Source organism: Heterocephalus glaber, unplaced genomic scaffold (genome assembly GCF_053883595.1).
Source record: "Heterocephalus glaber isolate CG9 unplaced genomic scaffold, H.glaber_assembly_v1.0 deba00001472, whole genome shotgun sequence".
Taxonomy (NCBI): domain Eukaryota; kingdom Metazoa; phylum Chordata; class Mammalia; order Rodentia; family Bathyergidae; genus Heterocephalus; species Heterocephalus glaber.
Window position 1 is genome coordinate 86567644 of NW_028258315.1, and position 26342 is coordinate 86593985.

The 26342-nt window shown below is 52.4% G+C and overlaps 1 protein-coding gene across 8 annotated transcripts in view; it reads right to left on the reverse strand.

The window, feature by feature from the left end:
• Positions 1 to 4874: 4874 nt before the first annotated feature.
• Positions 4875 to 26342, reverse strand: part of Flnb (filamin B) — a 143946-nt gene continuing 122478 nt past the window's right edge. For 7 of the 8 annotated variants that reach the window (XM_004864237.3, XM_004864235.3, XM_004864234.3 and 4 more), the window contains 12 exons: positions 26112 to 26270; positions 25614 to 25817; positions 24845 to 24997; positions 24622 to 24744; positions 21702 to 21968; positions 21063 to 21200; positions 19780 to 19895; positions 16054 to 16186; positions 12971 to 13147; positions 8188 to 8406; positions 7098 to 7301; positions 4875 to 6333 (listed from right to left, as the gene is read on the reverse strand). In XM_004864237.3, coding sequence (XP_004864294.2) covers positions 6146 to 6333; positions 7098 to 7301; positions 8188 to 8406; positions 12971 to 13147; positions 16054 to 16186; positions 19780 to 19895; positions 21063 to 21200; positions 21702 to 21968; positions 24622 to 24744; positions 24845 to 24997; positions 25614 to 25817; positions 26112 to 26270 — 2081 coding nt within the window. In that variant the 3' untranslated portion in view covers positions 4875 to 6145. The remainder of the gene's footprint in view (positions 6334 to 7097; positions 7302 to 8187; positions 8407 to 12970; positions 13148 to 16053; positions 16187 to 19779; positions 19896 to 21062; positions 21201 to 21701; positions 21969 to 24621; positions 24745 to 24844; positions 24998 to 25613; positions 25818 to 26111; positions 26271 to 26342) is intronic. The other variant, XM_087182274.1, reaches the window with a different exon arrangement.

Sequence of the window (26342 nt, forward strand, 5' to 3'; positions counted from 1 at the left end):
CACCTATGTTCAGGACAGACCAGACTGGAAAAGGGGCCAGAACCTGGCCACAAGCCAGCCGGGTGCCCCCAGATGGTACGGGGGACCCACAACCTCTGTTCCGCACAGCAAAGCCCAGAGCACACCTACTGTGTGCCGGGCCTGGAGCTCCGCTCCCTGATGCTCAGCTTTTGCCCCCTGCGTGGCCTCTTCTGTGCACACGTGGCAGCAGGAACTTCCGGGCTGTTGGGAGAACGTCATCGGACCGTGCATAAGCTGCGTGGCACAGAAGCTGCCTCAGAGGGACTGCCCTTAGCCACCATCTCACAAGAAGCTGCCAGGTGCCAGCTGCTGGGCTGTGCCCTGTGCCTCCACCATCCTCCTCACTACAGGAGCGCGTGGCCTCCTTCCAGCTTCGAGAGGAGGCAGGAGGATGCTGCGTGACACCCCAGGACACCTGCTCGGTGCCAGGCCCCGGACCGGCGGCTCCAGGCTTTGTCTCACTTCAGCTCCCAGCGATTTACAAAGAGGCTATCTGACGCCACTTTTCCAGAAGAGCCAAGCTGAGACTCAGCAAGGTCAAGTGGCTGCACCCTCCTCGGGTCACAGACAGGAAACTCCCCGGGAGAGCAACAGGCACAGAGGGAACGGGCAGGGTGGGGCAGAGGGCTCACTGGGTGCCCTGGCAGCACACTGGTCTGCCCCACCCCAGCCCTCACCCCCTACTGCCTGATCAAGGCTCTCCGGATGGGTGCCAGTGAGGAGGAGGCCACCCCCAATGCCCCAAGGCCACTCGTCTTTCCACTCTGCTGGGCGTGCTCTCATTTACTCCCTCAACAAACAAGGGGCAGAGCCCACATGCTTCTGGCCTCCAGATTTCACAATCCAGAGTCATAACCAGTTGTGTGGGAGGGGCGGGCCAGGGATGGCTTCCTGGAGGAGGTGCCTTTTGAGACCTCACTGTGAACACAGGTGAGCCGGGCAGAGTGGGGGACGAATGCCACAGGCTGCCCTCCGCGTCTCCGCAGTCCCAGTGGCAAGGCAAGGGCCAGGAGGGAGCCTGGAACAGCTGGGGGATCAAGCGCCCACGGTGTGACAGCCTGGTTGACCTTCTGAGGCCTGAGCAGACCATAAACGCCCATCGTTCCTTCCCACGGAGCGCCTGCTCTCAGCTACAAGTGAACAAAAGAGAACATTCCGCCCTCAGAGCTGGGCTTCAGACCTGCCTTGGGGGGAAACCTTGTCTGCAACTCCGGGGCATCCTTAGGGTAGCGCCTGCCATGCAGTAGGGGCACAGAATATCTGCTGGAGGAAGTGACCAATGGACATGCTCCTCACTGGTCCTGTTTCAGGGGATGGGTGGGGTGAGGGCCGGGGGCAAGGGAGTCAGGAGCTGCAGGGCTGGGGCAGCAGGACCCCAGAGTCAAAGGATTGTGGGGCGGAGTAGGAGCCTAGAACTCCAGACACAGCCTCTCTGCTGGGTGTACTCTCCTTTAGTCATTCAACCAACATCATTAGTTCTTGACAGTGAGCCAGGCACTGAGCCAGATATAGGAGCGGGGTGAGGAGGAGCCAGGCAGAGCACAGACCACACCTGCCCCAGGCTGAGTGCAGGCGCCCCAGGCTCAGAGGATGAGGCAGGCGTCCTCCTTCCTGAGGCTTCCTCTCTGCAGGGCTGCCCTCGGGCCAGTTCTCTTGTCCAAGTGACCTGCTGATCACTGTCGAGAACAGCCGGTGGCCCACCGGGAGAGCGGCTTCTGGGTGTTGCGTGTCTGTGAGGCAGCGTACCCCCTGTGAAGGTGCTAAGGAGAAGGGGCAGCCAGAACTTAAAGCGAGTGGACAAAGGCTGTGGGCTCTTCCTGAGTGCATCGCACGCCCAGCCTTCTTCCCACCTTGCGGTCCCTGCCCCAGGCCACTCATGTCCCACCTCACTTAGGGTTCTGTGCTTGGCCCACCCGCCAGCTTGCCCGGTGATAGATACCCAGGTTCGATTCCCAGCCAGGGTGTGCTCCGTCCACGGCACCACTCCGCCTCTGCCAGGGCTCTGTCCTCACGACCTTCTGTTCCCTCCCAGATGACAAACTCTCCCTGACAACAGTGTCTTAGTGACCTCACATCAGGGACAGCCATGCTGTGAGTGCTGAACATGCACCACACATGGAGACAAGCTCTTCACACACTTGTGGGTGACCCCTCAGAACACCACAGGGGGGTCCTGCGACCCCATTTCCTTGGAGAGAACACTGAGACACAGCCGTCCGTGGTGAGGGTGAGCGGCCAGCCAGAGGTCCTGGCAAAGCAAGGATCTGAAGCCTCAGGCCCATGCTTATACCCACCATGCTAACCAGCTTCCCACAAACCACGCCGCCCCTCGCCAGGACACCCCTTCCGCCACCGGGTGAGCTGTCTCCCCTGCACTAAGGCAGCCCTCGGGCAGTTTCACTGGAGGAGGGTGTTTACCCAGGTTGTGGGGAGGGGTGTGCTGGACACACTGGTGTCCATCCTCTCTTAGAGGGGTGATTAGACCCCACTGTAAAGGTGAGGCACCAAGGCACAGAGCTCCTCGCCCGAGGTGTCCTGGCTGGGAAGCTGTGGTGCTGGGGCTGGAACTAGGCCTGAGCCATCCAGCTGACCTGGAGTACCTCTCTCTTTTATTCTGCTGCTGTCAGAGCTGGCTGCTTGAGGCTGGGCCTGAAGCCGGGCTTTTCTAGGACTCAGCACCTCTGCCCAGGCTTCCTTCTCCTCTGAGGAAACCCTGCCAACGCTCAGCACCAGCTGTGGCCCCGGAATGTCCACTGCCTGGGAGGAAGGAGCGCCTGACAGGGCGGGCAGCAGTCAGGGCAGAGGCAAGATGTAGACAACAAAGGCTCATATTCTTTGTCCCAGAGAGATGGGCAAGTCTAGTACCCTAAACACCCTGGGATCTGGGCCATGAGGCGGCCTCAGAAACCCCGTCCTCCTGCCTGACTCAGAACTCCAGGGAGAGAAAGTGGGTGTGAGGGTAGGTCCCCCGAAATTCCATGCACATGAGCCGGGCCTGGTGGGCTTGGGGCCCAGACAAAGCCCATCACAAGCAGAGAAGGATCCCTTGTTTGAAAAAGTCCCTCCCACCATGTGTTTGGGCAGGATCCTTCAGACAAAGCCAGGGAAAAAAATGAATCCAGACCTGCCTGGAGCCCTCCTCCCTCCAGACATTTGTGAGAAAAGAAACCTTTACAAAATCTATTTCTGGGAAAGAGTGCTCATTAGTGAAATACTCTGATTACAAAGCCCCTTACCCCTCCAAGCTACTAAAGACTTGGAAACATTCTTCCTTTCCTGACCGGATAAAGTTAAAGAGCTTTTCAATTAGTGATGTTCCCCATTTAAAAATACAAACTTGAGGGCTTGACAAGGATAGAACACTCATTTTGCCTCTCACTTTTATCCTGCTAATTTTTAAGGCCGAGCAATTTTCGAGGGAAATTAAATCCCTATGTGCCCAACTCACTTTACACCAAACTCAGCAAAATATGGCTTGCAAGGCCCCTTTGAAGTCCTGAAAGGAGACATGTGGCCGAGGGCCCATGTGTCTGAGTGCATCAGAAACAGAGACGGTGGCCGGTGATGCTTCCCCAGCCCAGAGGGCGTGTGGGGAGGAGGTGGGCATCCACTCTGGGACGGGCAGGCCCTCTGCTCTGAGGATCTCTGCCTGCCAGCTGCCTAACCTCGCTGCTGCTGCTGCTGCTGCAGTGACAGCCCTGTCAGCGCCTGCTGGGAATGGGACAAAGTCAACCAGTGAGAGTCCAACAGGACCTGGCACCAGGCCTGTCAGGAGTGGGTCAAGTTTCAAAGTTCTCAAGGTGTTTTGCACAAACAGCAGTTTCCACAGCAGCCAAGCACGGTACCGAGAGCTGCCCTGTGGTCCCAGCCATGACCAGCAGAGGGGCGCAGCTCTCCGCCTGGATGTCTTTGATGTTAACAGTCAGCAGTGGCTTTGGAGAGGAAATCCGCTCCAGGGTAACACCACCACCCCAGGCCCACACAGAACCCACCAGGTACAAGCCCCGGGCTAACACAGGCCCAGGTGTGACCTCCTGCAGGTTCTGATCACAGACAGCAGAGGGCGCTCAGGCAGGGAACTGAATTCAGCGAATCGTCACCACCACCCAGGGGGAGGCCTACTCAGTCAGAGGTGAGGAACTTCCCCAAGGCCTCGGAGTCACGTTTAAACCCTGGGATACCAGTGCCAAAGTCCATGTATTAACTTACAAACCCAGCCTCCTCAAACCAACCCAGCCAGGCTTCGCCTAAGTGGAGGATCAATGGCTACTGCCCCTCTGCCCCTTGGGGGCTTCAGTTTTTGCCCTCAGGAAAGTGGTGTGGAAGGCTGTGAAGGTGAGGTGGGGGAGCAATCAGAAGCACTTCCAGTCAGAAAAGAAAACGGAGGGGGAGGGCAGAGGGCGACTGCAAACACTAACCTGGCCTGAGGCAGTGGGATGACACAGGATGTGTTCCTGCTGGAGACACTCCAGAAAATAAGGGCTTCTTCCTGGTGCCCACAGGAAAAAGGCTCTCCCTCAAAAGCCACAGCCTTGGGGGCTGGGGGTGTGGATCAGTAGCAGGGTGCTTGCCTAGCTAGCAAGCTTCAGGCCCTGGGTTCAATCCCCAGCACTAAAAAAAACTTAACTCCACAGTCTTTGCCGGGGTGGGCTTCATAGCTAGGGCTCCCTAAGGGGTCCTGTTGGTGTCCGTGTCACAGCCCACATACCCGTAAGTCCCCTCACCTCACACAGCTGCTCGGGAGAAGACAGAGCTCCCCTAAAGACAGGGTCAAAGCAAGGTGCTTGTTGGGTCTTTTCAGCCAGAGGTAGGGAGAGCTGGTCAGGACAGACACCACCCAGGAATGCCAGGGGAACCTTATGGAGCAAACACTTTATTTAATAAGTTATAAGACACAATTTACAGTCGGCATTTGATTCCAGTTTGGCCTGCACATGCCCGTTTATGATGCCTGTGGTCCCTTCACATTATCTTTAGGCTGCTCCAGTTCCCGACAGGTGGGCTTTCTACCACCCACACCTGCCCTGGCTGCTACACCTTGGTGTGGCGCACTCACCTCACCCGTCAGACACCCGACGACAGGGCCACCTCCTCAGGACCAAGCAGCAAACCAAAAGCCTGTCTGCCCGCCCCTGATTGTACTAAATTGCTCCCAAAGCCAGTTCAGGTGTGCAGGCAGCACGCAAAATGCCCTCACCCCGGTTTTGGAACTGCACCCACCCACCCACCTATTGTTTTCCAAAGACCCCCAGACTGTTTTCCAGAAAGAGTGACCCACGGAGCCGCTGGAGTGGCTGAGCTATGCAACAGGCCTCCTTGATGACAGCACGAGTGCACGGACCCATCTGAGGTCACTTGAAGGTTTTGGTAAGACTTGCAGGCTGACAAACTGCAGGAGCACGTTAGACACAAGGCCTAGTGTTGTTTAGGAGGGATCTGCAGCAAGTGGGGTACTGCGTGGTTGTGCAATAACTTCCTCAACCAAGTGGCTGCTATGGGCTTGGGAAACTAGAGCCGATACGTGGCTGCCAAGATGGTCACACTTAGGGTTGTGGCAAGGAAATAATCACCGGAAGGGGAGATGCGCTAGGAAGTCACTGCTGCCACTTTAGGTTGTGCCCTGGGAGAAACACCAGACGGCCAGAGCAGAGGCGCTAGTAAGGAGCAGTGTCCAAGTGGCGGCAGCTACCTAACAGCTTTTCTTACAGAACACGGAGGGCCCGGAATGCTACTTTTAAGCCATCTCCTTTGTCAAACAACATCCTAAACTAGATCTCTTTCTCCCTGCCCCCTCCCCCCAGTCTTGTTTCATAAATGCTCGAGTGAACCAGTAGCTTGGCCTGGCCAGATTCATTTTTTAAAAACATCAGTCTTGCCATGTTCTCGGGCTGTCTGCCGTGACTGGTGCCAGGAAGCGTTCCGATCTGGACATAGAGCACTCTGGATCTTCTTAGCCCATCGGGTGAGTTCACTTCTTTGGATTTCCCAATGTGTCCCTCAATGGCAATGTTTTCAGATGGGCTTCGGACCCACCAACATGCCGGGGGACATTGTAGAAAATGAATTACAAACAAGCAACAAAAGCAATCGCAAGAACTCCTCCTGGGGTTGGTCGTAAACTGATTTAAGGCACTGTGACATGGAAGGGGCTGCCAGGGATGTGCTCCTCCCCCCACTTCACAGCAAGAACGTAATCCCCCCTCTCCTTGACGACGTATGTGACGTTGTACTGCTGATTGCCCACGTGCTTCATGGAGACCTCTTCACAGGGGGTGGTGGGGCCATGGACTCCGATCAGCAGCATGTTGGAACCTAGGGACAGAAGAGGTTACTCTGGGTGTGTGTGGGCAGGTGAGGAAGAGGAGGCATGTGGGAGTTGAAGGGACAGAGACTGGGGACTCCTGGGATGCTGGAGCTCCTTGACAGGTAGGACAGCGTGCTGACTGTCAGCAGAGACTCACAGAGCTTGCTGGTGTGGGCTCGAATCCCCTGCCCTGCCACCTCCTACCCAGTGACCTTGGACATGGAACTCTGCCTGCAAACCAGGGAAGACAATATGATCTGCCTTAAGGAAGGTCCTACTATGGTTCCCATTTGAGAAAAGAGGAAACTGACCTGTAGAGGGAGACTCTGACTTCCTCAAGGTCACCGGCTAACACGTTTCCAGAAATAATGAATGAACAAATTAAGGGGCAGGGCTGGGTTTCCGCCTAGGTGTGTGCTGATGCCAGACCCTAGGCAACTGACTACTGACACCCAAGTAAATAAAACCCACATTCAAGTCCCACTGTGAGCAACTTGAGGCAGAGAAGGGGCCAGGGAACTGACTCATTTTGCCCATCTGTAATTCGGACACCATCACCTTTCCTATCCACCTTTAGGTCATGGCAAAGAATCAAGAGGAAAACCATTAAAAAAATACCAACTACAGGAGAACAGGGCAAGAAACATGGTTACGTGCAAATGGCTGGGCCACGTGGTGTGGGCACACCACAGAAGGCCTCCGCACAGGGGACCAAAGGACACGAGATGCTTGGCCTGGCCCCTCTCTGCCCACTCAGGCCCACGCTGCCTACCAGCTTTGCTGCAGTCCACCAGGAAGGAGCTCTTCTGGCCCACAAAGGCCTTTGAGAGTCCTGCCCCTTTGGAGGTCACCTTGCTGGCGTCCGAGGATGACTTGGGGATGGCACTATAGCAGGTCTCTGTGGAAGACCTGGTCACCGACTCTACCAGGATGGATGAGGTCTCATTGGCTGAGCCTGGGGTGACCAGACGCTGGCCTAGGACGTAGGAAAGGAGGGCGGTGTGAACAGACAAACCAAGGGCTGTCTCAGCCAGGAGACAGGAAGGTACCCCATGCAAAAGCTACAAGGGAGCCCCACACCCCAACACCTCGATGCAAAAGCCACTACATTTGCAACTCCTACCTACGATGGCTTCTAAATCCTGCGGGGTCCCACCCATGCAACTATGATCTGGATTTCTGAGAAAGGGGGTCGTTAGGGCCTTGGCTGACATGGCCTAGAAATCCCTTCCGCAGAAACACACGCCGACCTCTCATATCTTCCCATTTGCATAGAGCACTCTGTGTAACAGTTTGGGAGAACATATAATCCCCAAACTGAGTCTGTGCGCTGTAGATTTTTCTATCTTAGCTTTCTAATTACTTAGCAATGAACCTACACTACTTGTATAACAGTAAAGGACGGCATGTGGAAGGGATTTACCATGACATTTATGGTGCATTTTGGGTGGTGGGCTGTGAAGTTGTTTTTATTGTTTGACATTCTTTTCGATGTTTTGAAAGTAGTGCATTTTTATATATTTGAGCCATGTTTTTATATATTTAATAAGTTTCTGATTATTTCAAATGTGAAGGTTAGAAATGAGGGGGTTTGTAGGCACTGATTAAACCAATGCACAAGATTCTAAATATGTAAACTTTAGAGCAGAAAACCATCTAATTTGCTTTCTCAACTCCCGTGCTCTCTCACCCTTCAGATTTATTTTTCCATGTTTCAAACACAACAGCCTCTGGTGTGTCACATTATTTTTTACAGTCGACTCAAAGTAGATTCACCATGTCTAAAATAGCCACCCTGACTGTTAATCTGACAAGACGAGCTCCACAAGGTAGAGAACAACTCCCAAAGAGTCGATCATTACCTGTCACCTTGGCCTTGAAGGGACTGCCCATGATGTGGTTGGGACCACCATATTTGACACCAATCAGGTAGTTTCCGGGAGCCATGGGTGTGTACATGACTTTGTACCCTTCCGGAGTTTCCTGGCAATCCATCTTAACCTTGGACGGGCCTTCAATGGTGACAGATAACGTCCCTGGGCCTGCCCGGGTGGTGTTGATGAAGAATTCAGACTGGATGCCTGGGAGAGAGGAAGAGGAAGTGTGTGTAGAGGGTCTGGAGGGACAGGGGCCTGGTAAGTTTTCCTAAGGAAATGAAGCAGTGGCCAGGCACTCATGGAAGACGCACCTTGGTAGCAGGAAACCTACAGGTCCTAGCTCTCAGCTCCTCACACAGGGGGGACCTCAGGCCCTGGGGGCAGGAGCTCCCTTTCCCAGGCCAAGCAGGAGCATGGCTAACGTTTCACCCAATAGCACCAACTGCCTGGATAGCCTGTTATCTCCTCTGGCCATGAGCTGTGGCTGAGGTCAAAGACCTGAGTCGATGTGAGCCTGCTTCAGCCGCCAGGGCCGGGCTCTGCTCCAGGGCAGAAGGGGCGCCGTGGGCTCCTCTGACCTTTCCTTCCTCCTCCAGTTGGATCTGCAGAAGCCAGAGGCCCAGAATCCCCACCCTTCCTCCTCAGACTCCTCACCCCAGACACCATGCTAAAGACTAGGGCAGCCACTGTGACCTGCCAGCCCACCCACGTTGCCATGAATACCAGCAACAAGATGGGAACGAAATAGCAGATCCTGGGCCAAGCAACATTCTACTTGTGTGTGCATGGGATCCTTCACAGGGGCTCCTGTTTCACAAATGGCCCTAAGGCAGAGGAAGTTGGGTATTGGCCAGTCACAGCACATCACTAGAAACCGGGGAGCTGCATCAGTACCAAGTCTGTGTGGCTCTGGTGCCCAGGCCACTGGGCGGCAGTAGAGCTGCCTGAGATGCATCAGCGGCACCTGATGTCTGGAGGAGCCCAAGCCCTGGCTACCCCCAGCCACCTGCAGACCCCTTCCTGGTGAGGAAAGGAGGCCTCCAGCAGCGAGTGCCAATGATGGGCACGGGGCACCCCTGCCTGAGCCCACTGCTCCCTCAGGGCCCTTTCCAGACAGAGGGCAGGGAGGTGGGCAATGGGTGGCCTGGGTGCCAGGAGCAGCTGCGCACCCCTCGGTGGCCGTACGGGGGTGTCCTTTGCACCACACCTCCATGCAGCGCTGTGCTTCTGCCAGGCCCTGGCTAGGAAATATTCTACTTTAATTATAGCTCCCGGGCCAGAGAAAGAATTACTGTTCCGGTCATCAATAAAAGAAAGGAGCAGCTATTGTGTGACCCCCAAACACAACCCAGCTGTTTCTGGAAGCTCCTGAGGCTGCTGTCCCAAAGCCTCCCCACTGTCTCACCCTTGTCCTGGCTTCGAATCTGTGCTCTGAGAAGCCCTCACAGCAGCTGCCAAGGTAGGGGGCGGGGGTGAGCAACAAGGGGCAGAGTGCCCAGGAGCCGCAGTGGCAGGCAAGGACAGACATTTTAAAGTGGAGTCGACAAGGCCTGCAGCAATAGGGAAAAGCCTCACCCTCCGAAACAAGCGGCTTCTTCCTGAGAAAAGTCAGCTCACCGGGACTGTACGAGCCCACCAAGGCAGGAAAGGTGAGGGGGAGGAGGGAAATTAGGAAAGAGGACAAGCACTGCCTGGCCTTCACCTCCTATAATGCTGGGAATGTGTCGCTCAGCTGGGCTCCCTTATTATTCCCATGGTACATGGATCGCAGTGGAAGCACAGAGAGGTTAAATAACTCATCCACAGTCACACAGCTGGTACCAGCAGAACTGGGATTTGCATAGGTAACCCGGAACCAAGATGTGTGTCTGAGAGAAAACAGGAGAGAGAAATGCAGAAATCCCTCAGCCAGGTATGGCGGTGGAAATCTGTAATCTCAGCACTCTGGGAGGCTAAGGCAGGAGGATTCCAAGTTTGAGCTCAATCTGGGCAACAGAGCAAGACCCTGTCTGAGAATTATTATTTTTTTGGTCCCGGGGATCGAACTCAGGACCTTGTGCTTCTGAGGCAGGCAGCGGAACTACTGAGCTAAATTACCAGCCCCTCAGAATTACTGTTTTTTTAAATTTTAAAAGAGCTGGGGATATAGCTCAATCCCCAGTACAGCAAAAAAAAAAAGTCTCTCACTCCCACCCCCAGCTAAAACCTGCATCTGATACCCTAAAGCATCTCAGGCATGGCAGTCTCCCCACCCCCACCTCAAGTCTGGCTGCGCTTCTGGAGTTCAGGACATGTTTACTGCAGGGCTCCTTGACCTCTAAGGCCAGTGAGGGTAGAGGGAGCAGAGAAGGTCCCTGGTGCACATCCGGGTCCTGGACCACTTCATCAGGAAATTTGCTCAGCTGACTGGAAGAGTCTGGAACTCCCTGATCTGACTCCCGACCTTTGCCCCTGGGCAGAGTTCTGTCCCAAATTCTTCACATTCTCCTCTCCTAAATCTGCAGAATGGACCATTTCAAACTTGAGCCAAGAGATAGCAAAGCGACCCACAAAAGCACAGGGATGTTTGCTCTGCGCCAAAGGTCAGGGTGCTGGGCCCACTGACAGCCCGGCAGGTATCTTCTCATTCCACTCACCGCAGCCGGCTCATCTCTGGGGGGCTCTTTGGGAAAAGGCTTGGGAGTGGGACGGCTAGAAAGTCAAGGTGCCTTCCCCTTGACAAGAGCGGTATTTACACAGGCGTGGAAACAAATGCGCTGTCCTCTCCCCTCCTGCAGGGCCAGCTGCCTATCCCAGCAGTGCCCAGGGCCAGTCTGCAGTGACACCCGAGATCCAGAGAAAGTGTGCAATGCACCAAGAGGAAGCAGGAGAGGGCCTGACACAGCCAGCTGAGCCAGCGGGAGGGTCACGTAGTGCCTGAACCCAGCACTGCCATGTGCTCGAGGGCCAGGAGGAAACACCCAAGCCCAAAGTGGTCGGTGGCTTGCCAAGGTCCAAATGCCTGCACTGCTGCCCGGAAACCAGGGCAGTGGGGAGGACAGGGGAACCTGGTTTGAGACAATGGACAAAGCAGCTGAGGGTGTAATGGGTACCCCTAGGCAAGCGGCCACTTAGGGGGATAGTGGAGCTCAGGGGTTAAGAGCGCAGGCCCTGAGCTTACAGACCGAGGCCAATTGCTGGCTCTGCATCCTCCCAGCTGAGTCTAGGGAGTGACAGGACCTCTCCGCACCCCATTTCCCTCATCTGCCAAATGTCATCCCCAAGGTCCTTCACAGAGGGCAAGCTGCTGGCCAGAAGTGCAGTGAGAGCCTGCAGCACGGATGCCACCTCTGGACATGGTTTCACTGAGGCCACTGTTTGGCCAGAGTCCCCTCTCCTAGGCGGGGGCCCTGGGTCACTCAGGACCATCAGTCTTCAGAGCCACTCATGGGCTCGCTCGTGGGGAGGACAGGCTGCTCAGTCCCACTCACAGCATGGTGAGGACGGGGTGGAGGCGACTCAGACGCAACCAGGACAGGTGCTTCCGTGAGAAGATCCTAAGGAACACCAGGTGCACACCGCTTCCCGTGAGTCCACACTGGATGACCCCCGTGGAGACGCACGAGAGGACAGAACCCCCAGCCCGGCATCCTGTGTAGCAGTGACACACTGAACAAGGCCCCTCTCCAGCTGACCATGCAAACAGCTTTCAGTTCACAGGAGGCATTCCATTAAGAAGCAGCCATTAAGAGGAGGACAGAGCTGAATGTTTGGACACATCTTTAAGACGTTAAGTGAAGAGCGGGGCCTGGGGGTGCACACCTTTAATCCCAGCTACTTGGGAGGCTGAGTCAGGAAGATGGCAAGTTCAAGGCTGGCCTGGGCAACTTAGGGAGACTCTGTGTCAAAATAAAACATAAAAAAAAGCTGGGGGTGTAAGGTCAGTGGTAGTTTGCTTAGCATGTGTGAAGCCCTGGGTTCAATTCCCAGAACCAAACAGAAAAAAAAAAGTCAAGCAACAAAGGCAAGCTGCCCATTTGTACAGTAAGATTGCCTCTGTAAAACAAATGCAAAAGTGTGTCCCCACCTGTCCAAAGCAGTAGCCAGCTAACTGACCCAGCTGTCTAGAGCGAAGGCCGCCCTGACCTGCCGGCAGTGTTTACTCCTGGACTGACCAGGAGAGGCCGGAGCAAGGCAGCGGAGTGAGTTTCATTTCATCTACTTCCTCACTGCCTGTGTTTTTAGTCAGATGTGTCCCAGCTGGGACAAGACTGAAAGTAAGCTGTAATGGGTCCAAAAAGCTTCAGAACTCTTGGAGCATTTCCAGTGCTCCTCCTCTTCTGTTCGATCACAGAATAAAAGGAGATGGGCTGTGATGGGTCTTACGTGGCTTCAGTGTGTCTCTGGGAGCCCAGGGAAGCTCTAAAGGAATGCATGGGGGGAAGTTCCCGGCAGGCCCCGAGGTGCAGAGTGAACCCTGTGCAGGCAAAGAAAGCTCCGAACTGGGCTGTGTGCCCAGCCGTTAGCATTGTCACTAGGGTCGGGAACTCGGCAGGGGAAGACACCTGGGCCGCAAAGAGCAATGAGGTGTGATACCATGGCCACCACACCCTCGCTCTGGATTTATCCAGGGTCAACCCACGTCTCCCCAGACAACCGTGAACAGCAGAGCTTCACAGCTTGTGCTACTCCAGTTTCCCTGCAGAGAGCTGCAAAGGGCTCCAAGGTTTCCCTTGGCTTTGCTTGGCAGCTGGCTAAGTGGATGACAGGAAGCGCAGGGACGTGTTACCTGTGGTGCCACCCTCGAGCCCCGCGCCATAGGCGGACACCAGGGCAGGATTCCCCGCTTGCCCGGGCTCGCCGACGCGCACTTTGAAGGGACTTCCGACCACGTGGCTCCCGTTGAACTTGACGTCGATGGTGTGGATGCCGTTCTCGTGGGGGATGAAACGCACGGCATACTTATCTAGCAGAATGAGCAAAGGCACAGGGTGAGATGGGGCGGTGAACACGCAGGAGCCGGGTGAGGACAGAGGGCTGCAGGCCAACCTAATCACTCAAAGACCCGGTTCCACTGGGAGCCCGGCACCCGACAAGGTGGATTTCAAACCACACGGGGCAACTTGTGCGTCCCTGGTGAGTCAGTCTCCTGGGAAATGCACCAAGTCTCAAATTCTGCTTCACCCTCCTGCCCCCACCTCAGTACACTTCCGTTAGGTGACAGTGTTTCTACTTGGCCACTTGAAGGGGAAAAGAATGGTTCCAACAGGCAATTAGTCCTCCTTAATCAAGCTCAGAGCTACTAAACGTCCCACAGGTTTTTGCCCTGCGTGTTTGGGTCACATGGGGAAATCTGTTCACGGAAATAGGCACCTAAGCCATTTAGCCAGTGTACCACGTGGCCACCCTAGCCCGGGATACAGGGTGCTGGTTCTCCTCCTCTCCAGTCTCAGCCCCTGCCTGGCTCCTTGTACCTCTCATCTCCTTCAGTTTGTCACCCCACGCTCCAGCCAAGCCCTCTCCACAGAGGTGAACGTCTATGAGTGCACAGAGCCGTCCACTCCACACTCTTCAGGTCCACCTTCCCTGCAGGCCCCACTGGGCCTGGGTACCCACCCTACTCTCTTAAGCCAATGTGCTTCAGAGCAGCAGATTTGGCACCCGTGCCCAGGTGTGGTCCCTCCCTGGATAGGGAAAATCCTTCTTTACCCAAGCCTAAATCAATTAAAACACTGCATTTCTTTAACCACAAGAAGTGACTCAGGAATTGGCACATGTCCCAGTTCACTGAGATGGATACGTCTAGAAAAGGTACTGCTTGAGACTTCTGGGAAAGCGTCCCAAGAAGGCAATGTCTTTTGATGGGTATGATGTGAAGATGAAGGATCTAGTGCTACTGCAGTCATCTTGCCACCAAGAAGCAGGCCAGCTTCAGAATGAGGCCCAAGTAACAGAAGAAAGAGTAAAGGCTTTGGAGACTGTGCATGAATGATGGAATCCATAAGTACCGAAGCCCACTTTAGATCCTACACTTTCTTGTTATGTGACTCACTGGGCCCCTTTATTGTTTGAGCTGGCTTGAGTTGGGGATTTATAATTTGCAAGTAACAGCATCCCAACTGGTAAGCTGATGATCTTAGACACCTCTAGGGCTTCAAATAGTGCCTAGGGCTATGGACACCAAACTCCCACACCATAGTGAGCCAATAAACATCAACACATGGGTATCTGGGTGATACTTCAAAAGCCCCAAAGAAATAGTAAACTCTTTAATGCCCTGACCATGCCTTGCCCACCCCCTCTACCTGGAAGACCGAATTCCGCTAACTGCATTATCATCTTCCTACGCATTCACTCAGCTACAGGTCTCAATTCTCCCCCACCCAGCCCCGCCTCTGTCCTAGGCCAACTGGTCACCAAGTGCTACAGTTCTCTGGCTTCAAATTCCCCTTTTCCATTTCCAGTACTGTGGATTAACCCTGCTTTCTCAAATGGACCACTCTGGGACATCAGCTCAGCACTCTGTCTTTCAGACGTCCTAACACATTCTTGATAATGTAGCCACACTTTAACCAAGATCACCAGGGAACTGCCACCAGCCCTCCCCAATTTCTTCCTTCTTATGTACGTATGTATGTATGTATTTTTTGGTACCGGGGATCTTAGCCAGGACCTTTCACTTTTGAGGTAGGTACTGTGCTGCTGAGCTACATCCTGGGCCCCCATTTGTTCCTTCTGAGGCTCTCCACTGCGCCTTCTGCCCAGCAGAAGAAAGATGCATGAACAAACAACCCAGGACCCAGATTTAAACCCTCACTGGGCACACAGTCAAGCACACAGCAAATGCCCCACATCAAACAGGATGTGCATCTAGTGTCGCACTGCATGACACCTCTCCCGAGAAGCTCTCCTGAGCCTGCCGAGCAGGCACGGCTTCTCTCTCCATTCTGACATCTTCACCTCTGCTCCCCAGTTCTCCTGGAGGTGACAGCCCGGTTGCTGCAGGCTTTGGGCCTCAGTGGCATGAGCTCTGAGCAGCTCTCTGAGGACAGGAACCATGTGTTTCTTGGCCTCGTCTTCCTGCCAAGTCTCTGACACTTAAGGTTAACAGGCAAAATGACCTCTTTAAACTCGACCAATAATCATAGAATTCTACATACCAATGCAGCAGGAGAGAAAACCTTAGAAGCTCAAGGCCTAGAGACCCAGAGTCTCTTTTTTAAATTTACAGAGGATACCCAATCTGCCCTTCCCTCAGGGTAAAGTGAGACCACAATGAACTTGCTCTCATCATGGGGTCAACAGTAGAACAAAAATCTGTAAGAGTTTGTTAAAACATGTCGGAACAATCGTGATGAATATCATGTAAAAGGAATCTGAAAAACTAATAAAAATGAAGAATTTGTTTTAAAAAAGAAAAAGAGATAATGAAATTCTACCTAGAATGCAACTTTGAGCATATGGATGATGCAGAATGTCATGATGGTTGTTAATGTGCAGAAGATCAATGCTGCTTTGGAGCAGCGCCTACAATTTGCCAGTAAGATACAAATTAAGATCACATCTTATATTGGGTCAGGGATTTAGCTCAGTAGTTTTGCTGCCTGCTGTGCAAGCTCAAGGACCCAAGTTCGATCCCCGGTACCAAAAAAAAAAAAAAAAAAAAAAGATCACACCCGTGTGTGTATATATAAGAAAGAAAAAGAGAGGATGCACCACATGGTAAAGTAAAGAGTTTCTGAGTCCCTGGTAGAAGTTCATATCCTAATTCATAAGCAATGCCTGGCAACAGCAGAGAGCACAAAGGCTCGGAGCTGTGAGGCGACTGCTGAGCCTCCCCGGGGGTGGGGACCCCACTCTGCCCCCACTTACCTGGCTCCAGCTCAGACACGTGGCACTCCTCTACGGCTCCTGAGGGACTGTGTACCTTTGCATCAATCTTGCCTTTTGCACCGTTTAACCTTATAGCAAAGGATGCTGGCTGGTTAACTTTTAATCCCGATTCCTGAGAATTTAATATATTAGACAGGTTATGGCCCTTAGCACTCCTGCTCAGTGGCACACGCGGACCTGATCCATATGCAGGGTGACAGTTATGATGCCAATAGGCCTAGAACATTTTTCCACATAATATCTGACAACGGAAGAATTGCTGGATTGTGTCCCACATTTCTAGCATAAAATACAAGAAAATAGACATACATCTGCATGGTCTTGTCCCCAAATCATCTTGATTCAGGCTGGAAGGGACAGTTTCTGGGGTTGGAGACAACACAGGCAACAGGAGTGTAGTCTGAGCATGCCAGACAAGCACTGCACAACCCATAAAGCCCAGTATCTTTCCAGCCAAAAAAATAAGGACCCCCCCCCCATTTTTTTTTTTTTTTTTACTGGGGATTGAACTCAGGTCCTTGTGCTTGTGAGGCAGGCAGCGGAACCACTGAGGTAAATCCCTGGCCCTGTGGACCCTCATTTTAGGAGGAGCCTAGCTGTAGACAATATCACACACTAACACAAACACAGTTACGTTAATGCTTGTTTGCATCCCAAGTGTGGGAATGGAGAGAACTTTAAAAAATTGTGAAAAGCTACACATGTGCAAGGTAGGCAGTACTATACAGCAGCTAAGAGTCAGCTGGACCTTGGTTTACTGCCATTTCCTAGCAATATAAATGCAATGCTGTTACCTCTTTCAGTCTCAGTTTCTTCATCTATAAAATAGACACAGTTACTGAATCTATCGCAGACAGCTGCTGTGAGGATCGAACAAAGTTCTGCATGTAAAACTCTCAGCCCAGAGCCTGGCCCATACAGAAAGGCTCTGATATGTCAGCTTATTGTTAAGCTATTAATATGCTTTCAGGGCTGGAGATTTAGCTCAGTGGTGCCTGCGTGGCAAGTGCAAGGTCCCGAGTTGGATCTCCCGTACCACAACAAACAAACAAACAACACTTTCAGAAGTTGCCTGTCGGGCTGGGGATTCAGCTCAGTGGTTCTGCCACCTTCCTCGCAAGTGTAACGTCCCGAGTTCGATCTCCGGTATCCCCCCAAAAAAAGTTACCTCTCTCCCCAAAAAGCAATAGAAAGAAGAAGTGTAGCTTTTGCTCTTCCTTGGGTCACTTTCGTTCCCTAGGCTTTGTCTTAGGAACTATACCTTCTTGGAGGAGTGGATTAAGAATTTAGATGCTGGGGTGGGGATTTAACTCAGTGTCACCACCCCTGCCTCACAAGTGCAAGGTCCTGAGTTCGATCCCTGGTACCCCCCCCCCCGCCAAAAGAATTTAGATACTTGGGAACATAGACAGCAGCAACTTCCCAGGTCAACAGTACGGGGTTGGATGTGGTTGGAAGGCCAGTCCTCAGGCTAACATGAAAGCAGTGCAGTGGACACTTCATGTGCCAGCAAAACATCTGGGGGTCTTGGGCAAATGCAGATTCTGACCCAGGGGGTCTAGGACTTTGTGTTTCCAGTAAATTTCCAGGTACTGCCAAGGATGCTGGTCCAATGACCGCATGTGAGCAAGGGCCAAACGCTGTGTTTCTCAATTGTGTGTGTGTGTGTATGTGTGTGTGTGTACTGAAAATTAAATTAAAAATTCAGCTCCTCAGTTATGCTGGCTACAAGTTAAGTGCACAATAACCCCGTGAGGCCAGTGACTACCATACTGCCCAGTGAAGATGTGGGACAGCCTATTGTTCATCATTGCAGAATGTTTTACTGAACTGTGCTGTCTAGAGGTTATCACCTGGGGAGGGAGGACATGACACAAAATTAGGTCTCTTTCATCACCAGGTCACCTGAATCCCAGTCCCTCCTCAACAAAGTGCCAGCCAACTCCAATTTTCATCAAAGTCTCAAAAGCAAAGCAAAACAGCCCACGCCTCTTCCCTAACCAGCACCAGATGCTGCTACACTGCCGACTCTGATAAATAATGCACATGTCCCTTAGCATCAAATGACCCAGGGAGAACAGGGGACAATGCAGACACACAGGTCCCTCTTGCTACAGCAGCTGACTCAAAAGCTTGCTATGTAGCTTGCTGCGTGCCTTGTGAAATATTTATAACCAGAGTATGATGTGTGGGCTCCACAGAAAAGTTTTCTGGAGAAGCTTGCTTCAAACCAGCTCCCTTTGGATAGAATCATTTACTTTACCTGAATCTGCTTGCTGCTAAATCCTCAAGAGGGAGATAAACACCTCGGAAGATCCGAAAGGAATCTTCGAGATGCGTGAAGGCGGCTCTTTGCCTTTGACAAATGCTGGGTTTATCTCCCCCCGTAGGTTTTAGTTAAGTCAGCCACAAAAGGAATTTCTGTTAAGAAGCCTTTAAATGAAACACAAGAAAAGCATCTACACCACAGTGACCGGGTGGCACCCTTGGGACTCTCCAGACAAGGCCCCTTCAATGTGCGGACTGGGACTCTGATTTGGGTTCTGAACTAGGTCCCTACCTGAAGGACTAACATCTGGAATAACTAGAAGTACCCCCAACTCTCCCGGGTAAGTTTAGAATCTCAAGTGCAAACCAAGTTTATGGAACTAAATCCAATGATATCACCAATCTGGTTTCTCAGATTAGGTTCTACTCTAATATTTTCAAGAATTGGGGCCAGCTGAAGGCTATTTCGGAACCACCAGAAATCATATTTTGATATTTCATATTAAAGTTATTTCACAGCTTAACTGCTACTCTGGATTCAGACACTGTGTTATTTTTCAGTGTCCCGCACAAAAGACGCAGAAGCATCCCCAGTGGCTCTTTGGCTGGAAGTCTAGGGCAAACCTGAATTAAATTACTCATTTGCAATAGGAAATGCTGCATCTCCTTGTACTCAACAGACTGGGCTGTGCAAAGATTGTAGTATGGCAGGGAGACATCTGCGGTAATGGTACCAGCTCTGCAGTCATAGAGCCCTTACTCTGCCGCCTCATACCAGCTATATCCTGGCTCCTATAAGCTTCCCGTACCATCTTTAAAATGGGGTCAAGAGGGCTAGGGATTAGGCTCAGTGGTTCTGACACCTGCCTCCCAAGCGCAAGGTCCAGAGTTCGATCCCCGGTACCAAATAAAATAAAATAAAATGGGGTCAAGAGAAACTACTAACCAAGCTGTTGCAAGGATTTACTGAGCTAACATGGATAAAGCTCTTAGCCTCATTCCTCGGGCATGTACTCTAAATAAATCATCTTAACCAAATCGACTATCTTGAGGGAAAAAAAACCAACAACAGCTGGCTAAACATCAGTGGTCTGTTTGTATCATGCTGTTTTGTTTTGAAAGCCCTCCTAATCCTTTAACCAATTACTAACAGGCTTTCTTTGTTTCTCGTAAATAAACATTTAAAAGCAGATCTCTGCCTAAACAAGTGAGGGGTGCTGCTGACTGGGTCTGCTCTCGCTGGCCCCAATGTCTGTTGCGGGAGGTAGGAGCGTCTGTCTGCCCTTGCCACTGGGATGCTTGCCCACGACTGGCAACACCTGTGGCAAAATGTGCCCAGGGCCTTGGCACCCAGGGGGGATTGAAGTGGCCTCGGGAGCCCAGGGGTCCCACTGGTCGGCCTGTGGCCAAGGAGATGGATGCTTCCTTGTGTCTCACCTGAAGGCTCATAACAGTGAGGCGGCGGGCATCGTCGGAGGGTGCAATGATGGGCACCAGGTAGGGGCTCTCAGGGATGTGCTCATCGTTGAATTTGATGGACACCTCGTAGTTACCTGTTGGGAGAGAAGCTCCATCATTTATTCTGGAAAAGTCCTTCCAGAGTGGCCTTGTTTCTTAGCTAGGGCTAAAATGTCTTCAGAGAGAAGACAGCCTGGCTCAACGGGCCCAGGTGACTGGCCGGAAGAGCCAGTGGGGTTTTCTTTTTCTTTTTTTTTTTTTTTCCGGTACCTGGGATCGAACTCGGGACCTTCCGCTTTTTTTGAGGCAGGCACCGGAACCACTGAGCTAAATCCCCGGCCCTAGTGGGGTTTTCTTAGCCGGCCACAGTCAGTGATTCTTAACCTGGGTCTACAGAGTTCCCAAAGGGCTTATGAATAGAATCCAGGAGATCCATGGACTTGACAGGGAACAAGAAAAACACCACGGGCCGGGGATTTAGCTCAGCGGTTCTGCGGCCTGCCTTGCAAGCGCAAGGTCCCGAGTTCAATCCCCAGTACCAAAATAAATAAATAAATAAATAAGAAAAACACCGCAACTTTATCTTCTCTAACTTCTAACTGAAATTTAGCATTTTCTTTTTAGAAAAGTCCACAAGACATCCCAGCACAGGGAGAGACCTGTGACTTTTGTCAGCCATAAAAAAAAAAAATCACAGGTTATTTTTACAGCATTTTAAATTTTACAGGTGTCTTGACATAACCATTTATACCCAGCTCTACTTTGAAATTCAGGTCATTAATACCCCTTCACGGTATCTTATGATCTGATATGTTAATGAAGACATGCACCCATGGCTATGATGTGTATTTGATAACTACAGCTAACTATATTTTAATGTAATTTTAATAAATCCATGTTAATAGAATTGATTTCCTCTATAATCTGATCTATTTTGTGTATTTCAAAACATCATCTTGAGAACGGTCCCCATAAGCTTTACCAGATGCCAAAAGGGCACACAAAAGATGAAGAACCCCTGCTCCATCTAGTGAGCACAGGCACAGGGGTGGGCAGAGCACGCTAGTCAGTTAATGAAGCAGTTAAAAGAAAGCAAGAAGCAGAGAGGCCAACAGAGAAAGAAAAGTGCTAAAAGGAATAAGAATTTCCGTCCCTCTGAGGCTTCGCTGTGTTGATCGAGCTAGTTCGATGGGTTTCTGTTCCTGTCAACCTAACCATCTCTGAACAAGGAGAGTATCTTCAGTTGATCCTTGAGTACATACCAGGCTCTTGGGCAATATAAGACACACCGCATGACCCATTTTTATGGTCATCGAATATAATCTCGGCCTTACTGGGGCCCTCAACAGCAATGGAGAGGCCCCCAGCGCCCGCTTCCCGGGTCCAGATGCTGAACTCGGCTGAGAGCAAAGAAACACCCAGTTAGTGACCAAGCCATCGCTGCCATTTCCTAAGCACTTGCCCATGATTCCAAAGTTCATGGGAAATTTTGCACCTTTTCAATACATTGAGTCCAAGCCAGGAAAGGTTGAGAACATCCAAGTTTTTCCCCACAGACCTTCCCACAGCAGCCAGCATGAGAAGGGTCCCTTGCAGTTGATTCTGCAGCACTGTAGTGTGCTCCACGGAACACCAGCTATTAAGATACTCAGGGAACAGTCAGCCCTCTGTTCCCCTCTTAGAGACGCTGACGCACTCTAAGTTCCAGCCCCTAAGAAGCTCCACAAGCCTGTTTCGCTTTGGGTACAGCAGTGATCCAAGCCCACCGAGCCACAAAAGCCCGAGTAAGGATGTCCCACCACCACCCAGCAGAGGTCTTCTTTACGGAGCGAGGATACAGGAGCCCACACTGCAGGCTCCACCTCTCTCCCCTGCAGTGACAACCTGCCTGGAACACTCACCTGGGACTCCAGCTTCTCCTCTCTCCAGGCCAGGGCCTCCTGCCCGGACTTTGTGGGCGCCCCCTTCGCCGAGTGGCCCCACAGTGAACTGGAAGGGGCTGCCAGTTACATGCTGCCCGCGGTACTTGACGCTGACCGTGTGAACGCCCATCTCCTGGGGCACAAACCGGACACAGTGCGAGTTCTTCCCCATGGCCACGATCTCTGCCTCGGTCACACGGCCCGAGGGGCTGGTGACATGGGCTGACATGTCACTGGTGTTAATTTCTGAAAGGCAGTGGGAGGTGGTAGAAAGAGGAGGGTTAGGGTAAGGGCCAAGGCAAGGCTGGGACAACAGTGGAAGCAGCAGAGGATGCAGGTGCAGCCTGGTGGGCATGGGGTGCTTAGGCTCCTCCCTTTCGGGTTGGAGGTCTATCCTCCCGTGGCCAGCAGGGAGGGGCAAGGACGTGGAGGGCACCCAGGGCAGACAGCATTCTGGAGGCACTGACACTTCTTGCCCCACTGAGAACTTTTACAACCTGCCTGGCTGGAGTTTATTCCCCATGGCATCCTGAAACCATGGCCTCAGCTGACTGTGACAGCAGGTAAATAAAACCCACAGCAGCTTAGATGTTCCCGGGACAAAGCTGATGCGGCTCTCATGCTGAGATGTGCTCTTCCCATAAGTAGGTAAAGAGCAGAAAACATAAGAACCTCGTCCCATATCGTCAAGAAACTTTGGCGTTTCTTTTAGGTAACAAAACAAGAAGGATCTAGAGACAGGTGAATGTGTGTCACTCCCAACGGCAGAGGGGGTCCACGCATGAGCAAAGCTTTTCAACAAACCAGAGGCCACACTATCAGGAAAGTGATGCCTTGGGTCAACAGTATCAGGTGCAGACCAGGTGTGCTTACACTGATGCAGAGGAGCCAGGTGGGCAGCAGGCGGGGCACCGGGCTCTGCCATCACCTACAGCCCATAAGAAACCTCACCCTCAGCCCTGCAGGATCTGTGTTGAGCAGTTCAGACTCTGAGCCCTGAGGACAGAGAAAGGAAGGGAGGTGGTACAGACTGGATGTGCCCCTCTGAAACTCATGTTGGCCATTATTCCCCCAGTGTGACAGATCAGAGGTGGGGCCTTTGGGAGGTGATCAGGATCAGACGATGGCATCAAAGTGAAGCCCGGGGAAGGGATTCTGCCCTCAGCAGTCTGGAAAGAGCATGTTCCTCTCTGCTCCCCACCCTGTGAGGGTCCCGGGAGAAGCTGGCTGTCTACAACCTGGAAGAGGTTCACTAACACCTGACCCTGCTAGGCCCTGACTTGGCCTTCCAGCCTCCACACAGGGAGAAACAAATCAATGCCTGTTACTGCCATGACTGTTAGGGCTGTCCAAACTGACAAGGCACAAGACATTGCCCGGGTCCCCCAGACACCTAGAAGCTGGTGAGCCACCCCCACCTTCAAACAGGGGAGATCATGTGGGTAACGAGGGGGAAGCGTCTCCTCCAGTCATCAGCTACCAAGCAACTGAAAAGAACAAGAGCCAGAAGAGAAAAAGGACAGGAGGTGCCCACACGACACAGAGACACTTGCTAGAAACAAACACTCTGCAAGAAACAAGTAAGCAAGGAGAACAGAACAGAGAGCTTGCAAAAGGAGAAATGTAGAGCAAATGAAAACAGACCATGTCACTAGTAATGTGAGAAATGAAAACTGGATACCAAGTTTTCTCCATCAGACTGGCCAAAGTGGGAAAGGAAGGCAGTGAGTGCCCAGGCTTTGGGCAATGTGGAGAAAGAGGCACCAGTACGTTTCTGGAGGGCGGTTAGCCCGAGCATGGCTGCCTCTGAAACGCACGACCAACAATCCCTTCCTTCTTCCCTCCACTTTGGGCATAGGGACTTTTTGTGCTCACAGTCAGTACAGTTCCTTCAAAGTCATCTTGTCTCAGGGCTGGGGATTTAGATCAGTGGCGCCACGCCTGCCTTGCAAGTGCAAGATCCTGAGTTCAGTCCCCAGTATGAGGGGTGGGGGTGGGGGGGATCTGGTTCCAACCCTACGGTAATGAGGCTCTTACCACGTTTACCCATGACCCATTCACATATGATATGCCTACATGTTAAGAACTGCTGACCAACTACACCTGGGAAAGCTGAGAAGGTAATTAGACAGGTGCCCAGCACACTAGCAAAGACAGGAGGGGCCCCGTAGGAAAGCTGACCCCTCCCTGGGAGATCTCTCGAGCTTCACTAGAGATGGTTTATCTTTCTCTGCACAGTTTGTGCAACCCCATGGCAAATGCCAGCTTGTGGGCAGAGGAGCCGCAAAAATCTCAGTAACATAGAAAATTCTCAATAGAAAGAACCGGGCCACATTTCATTTGGATTATGTGGCCCGTGGACTGCTCAGGAACAGTTCGCTGTCAAAGGGCTCAGTGTGGCCTACCCAGTTTTGCAGCACCATCCTTGACCTAATTTGAGGCATGAAAGAGATGAGTGAAAATACTAGCAGGCTGCCATCTCCTAATGCCCCCAGATGCTGGTATCAACGGGGCCAGGCTTCTCACCAACATGATTCTACTTGACATATGGTAAATCTAAAAGCATAGCTATGCTTCCCTATGCTACACAACAAAGCAATTTGCATTTGGAAGAAGAAAAAGGTTCACAATAAATGGATTTATTTTCCTTAAATGGGCCTCTGTGAAAATAAGCATAAAAGAAAATCATAAGGGCCGCGGATTTAGCTCAGTGGTTTCACCGCCTGCTGCACAAGTGCAAGGACCCGAGTTCGATCCCTGGTACCAAAAAAAAAAAAGAAAATCATAAAATGAAATGAAAAGGGCACCAGAGCCAACATGGACAGCACGTTCTGTGTCACGGCTGGAGCCGGTTCCCCAAGCTGCCCCTGCCCTGTGCCCCTCGGCTCCCCGTGCTCACCTGGAATTTTTAGGTTCAGGTCACAGATGCTCCCAACAGTCGCTACAGATGGGGCTCGGCTCGTCCGAGTAATGCTCTCCTTGACTCTTCCTTCACCGCTGATCTTCACAGTAAATGGACTCCCTGCAAGACCAAGAAGGTGCCTGTAAGCAGCTCACAGGCCAAGCTAGAGCGTTTATGGAAAACCCAAGCATCAGAGAGGGAGGGAGAGAGGAGCACATACCAGGCACGTGCTCGTCAGCAAATTTGGTGGAGACGATGTAAACCCCAGGCACGGTGGGGAAGTAGGAGACCTTGCAGGTGCCATCCTCCAGGTCCTCCGTCTGGATGTCCACCTTACTGGGGCCTTCCACTGCCAAGGATATGCCACCGTAACCTGCAACACAGTACCCGGGACTGATGGGACAGCAACTCCCAGGAAGGGGTTCTTGACGGATGCAGAAAAATGAAAGGAATAGCAGCCTGTCTGGGGAGCCTTAGGCAGAGAAGTTTAAAGGCTCTGAGAAGTTCTATACCTTGTGAACATGGCTTTGACCAAAAGAACTCTCTCCTCAGGAGAATCTACCGACATCCCATGGAGCACAGGTGCTGGGCAACCAAGGCCTCTAAGAGCAGCACGGGCCGCCTCAAGGGTTACTCCAGCCATGGCCCTAAGAATGTGAATTTTGAAACAGCTCCCCGTTGCCACAACTAGGCCAACATATCTAAAGGTCTGACAACACAAGAACCAACAGGCATCTGTCCTGGAGCTGGGGCTTTGTCCAGAATCCTGGGTTCAAATTCCAGGAGCAGATGGGGCTACAATCCCTGTAAACCTCACTTTCTTCATCTATAAAACAAATACCAACCTGTGCCTCAGGGCACAGGTTGAAATGATCATGCAGGTAGAAGGACCCACCCCTCTAAGGATCCGCAGAGAGAAGAGGGAGTTGAGCAAAGAGATGCCAGTTTCCCTAAACTCTGGGCATTTCCACTGGAACCTCTCCACAGACCTGCATCCCTTGTGTCCACGATGAAGTCAGACATCTCAAAAGTTCGGCCTTCTGACAGGCCTCGGCCATAGACTTTGGCTCGGCGCGCATCCCCGATCTCAGACTGGACCACCATGATGGACACAGGGCTGTTGGCCACGTGGTTGCCGTTCTTCTTAATGCTGACAAGGTGTTCACCCACCTCCCGGGGGATGAAGGAGATGCCTGGCCAGAAACACGGATTGGGCTTTGTAAGGGGAGAGGGAGGGAGACGGAGGAGGGGAGGTAGGGGAGGGGAATGGCACACTCTCAAACTGGCCTCCTGACTTTCTGACAAGCCAGTGACCAAGGCTGTCAGGGTCGGAATGTGGAAACGTACCTGGACTTCTATCATGTGTGAGACACAGTGGCTTCACCACAACACCGCCCTCACCCAGTGCGCTTTCCTAGGAAAGGACCTCAGGAACCTGTCTCCCACCCACGATGTTCAGACCCCAGGCAAAACGCAGCTGAGCTCACCGACGTGGTTGTTGGGCAGCCTCTTCAGGAGACAGGGCTCGTCCCGGCCGGATGGGGCCTTAATGCTGGCCGTCAGGGTGCTGAGGTCAGTCTCACTGATATCCAGCAGGAAGTCAGCGGCCGAGCCCAACTTCACCTGGGAGCACCGCCTGCTGTCATCTGGAAAACCACCCCCAATGTGGTTCTGTTACCACGGTCAGCCTGGCTCCCCTGAGCCCTCACTCCACATGC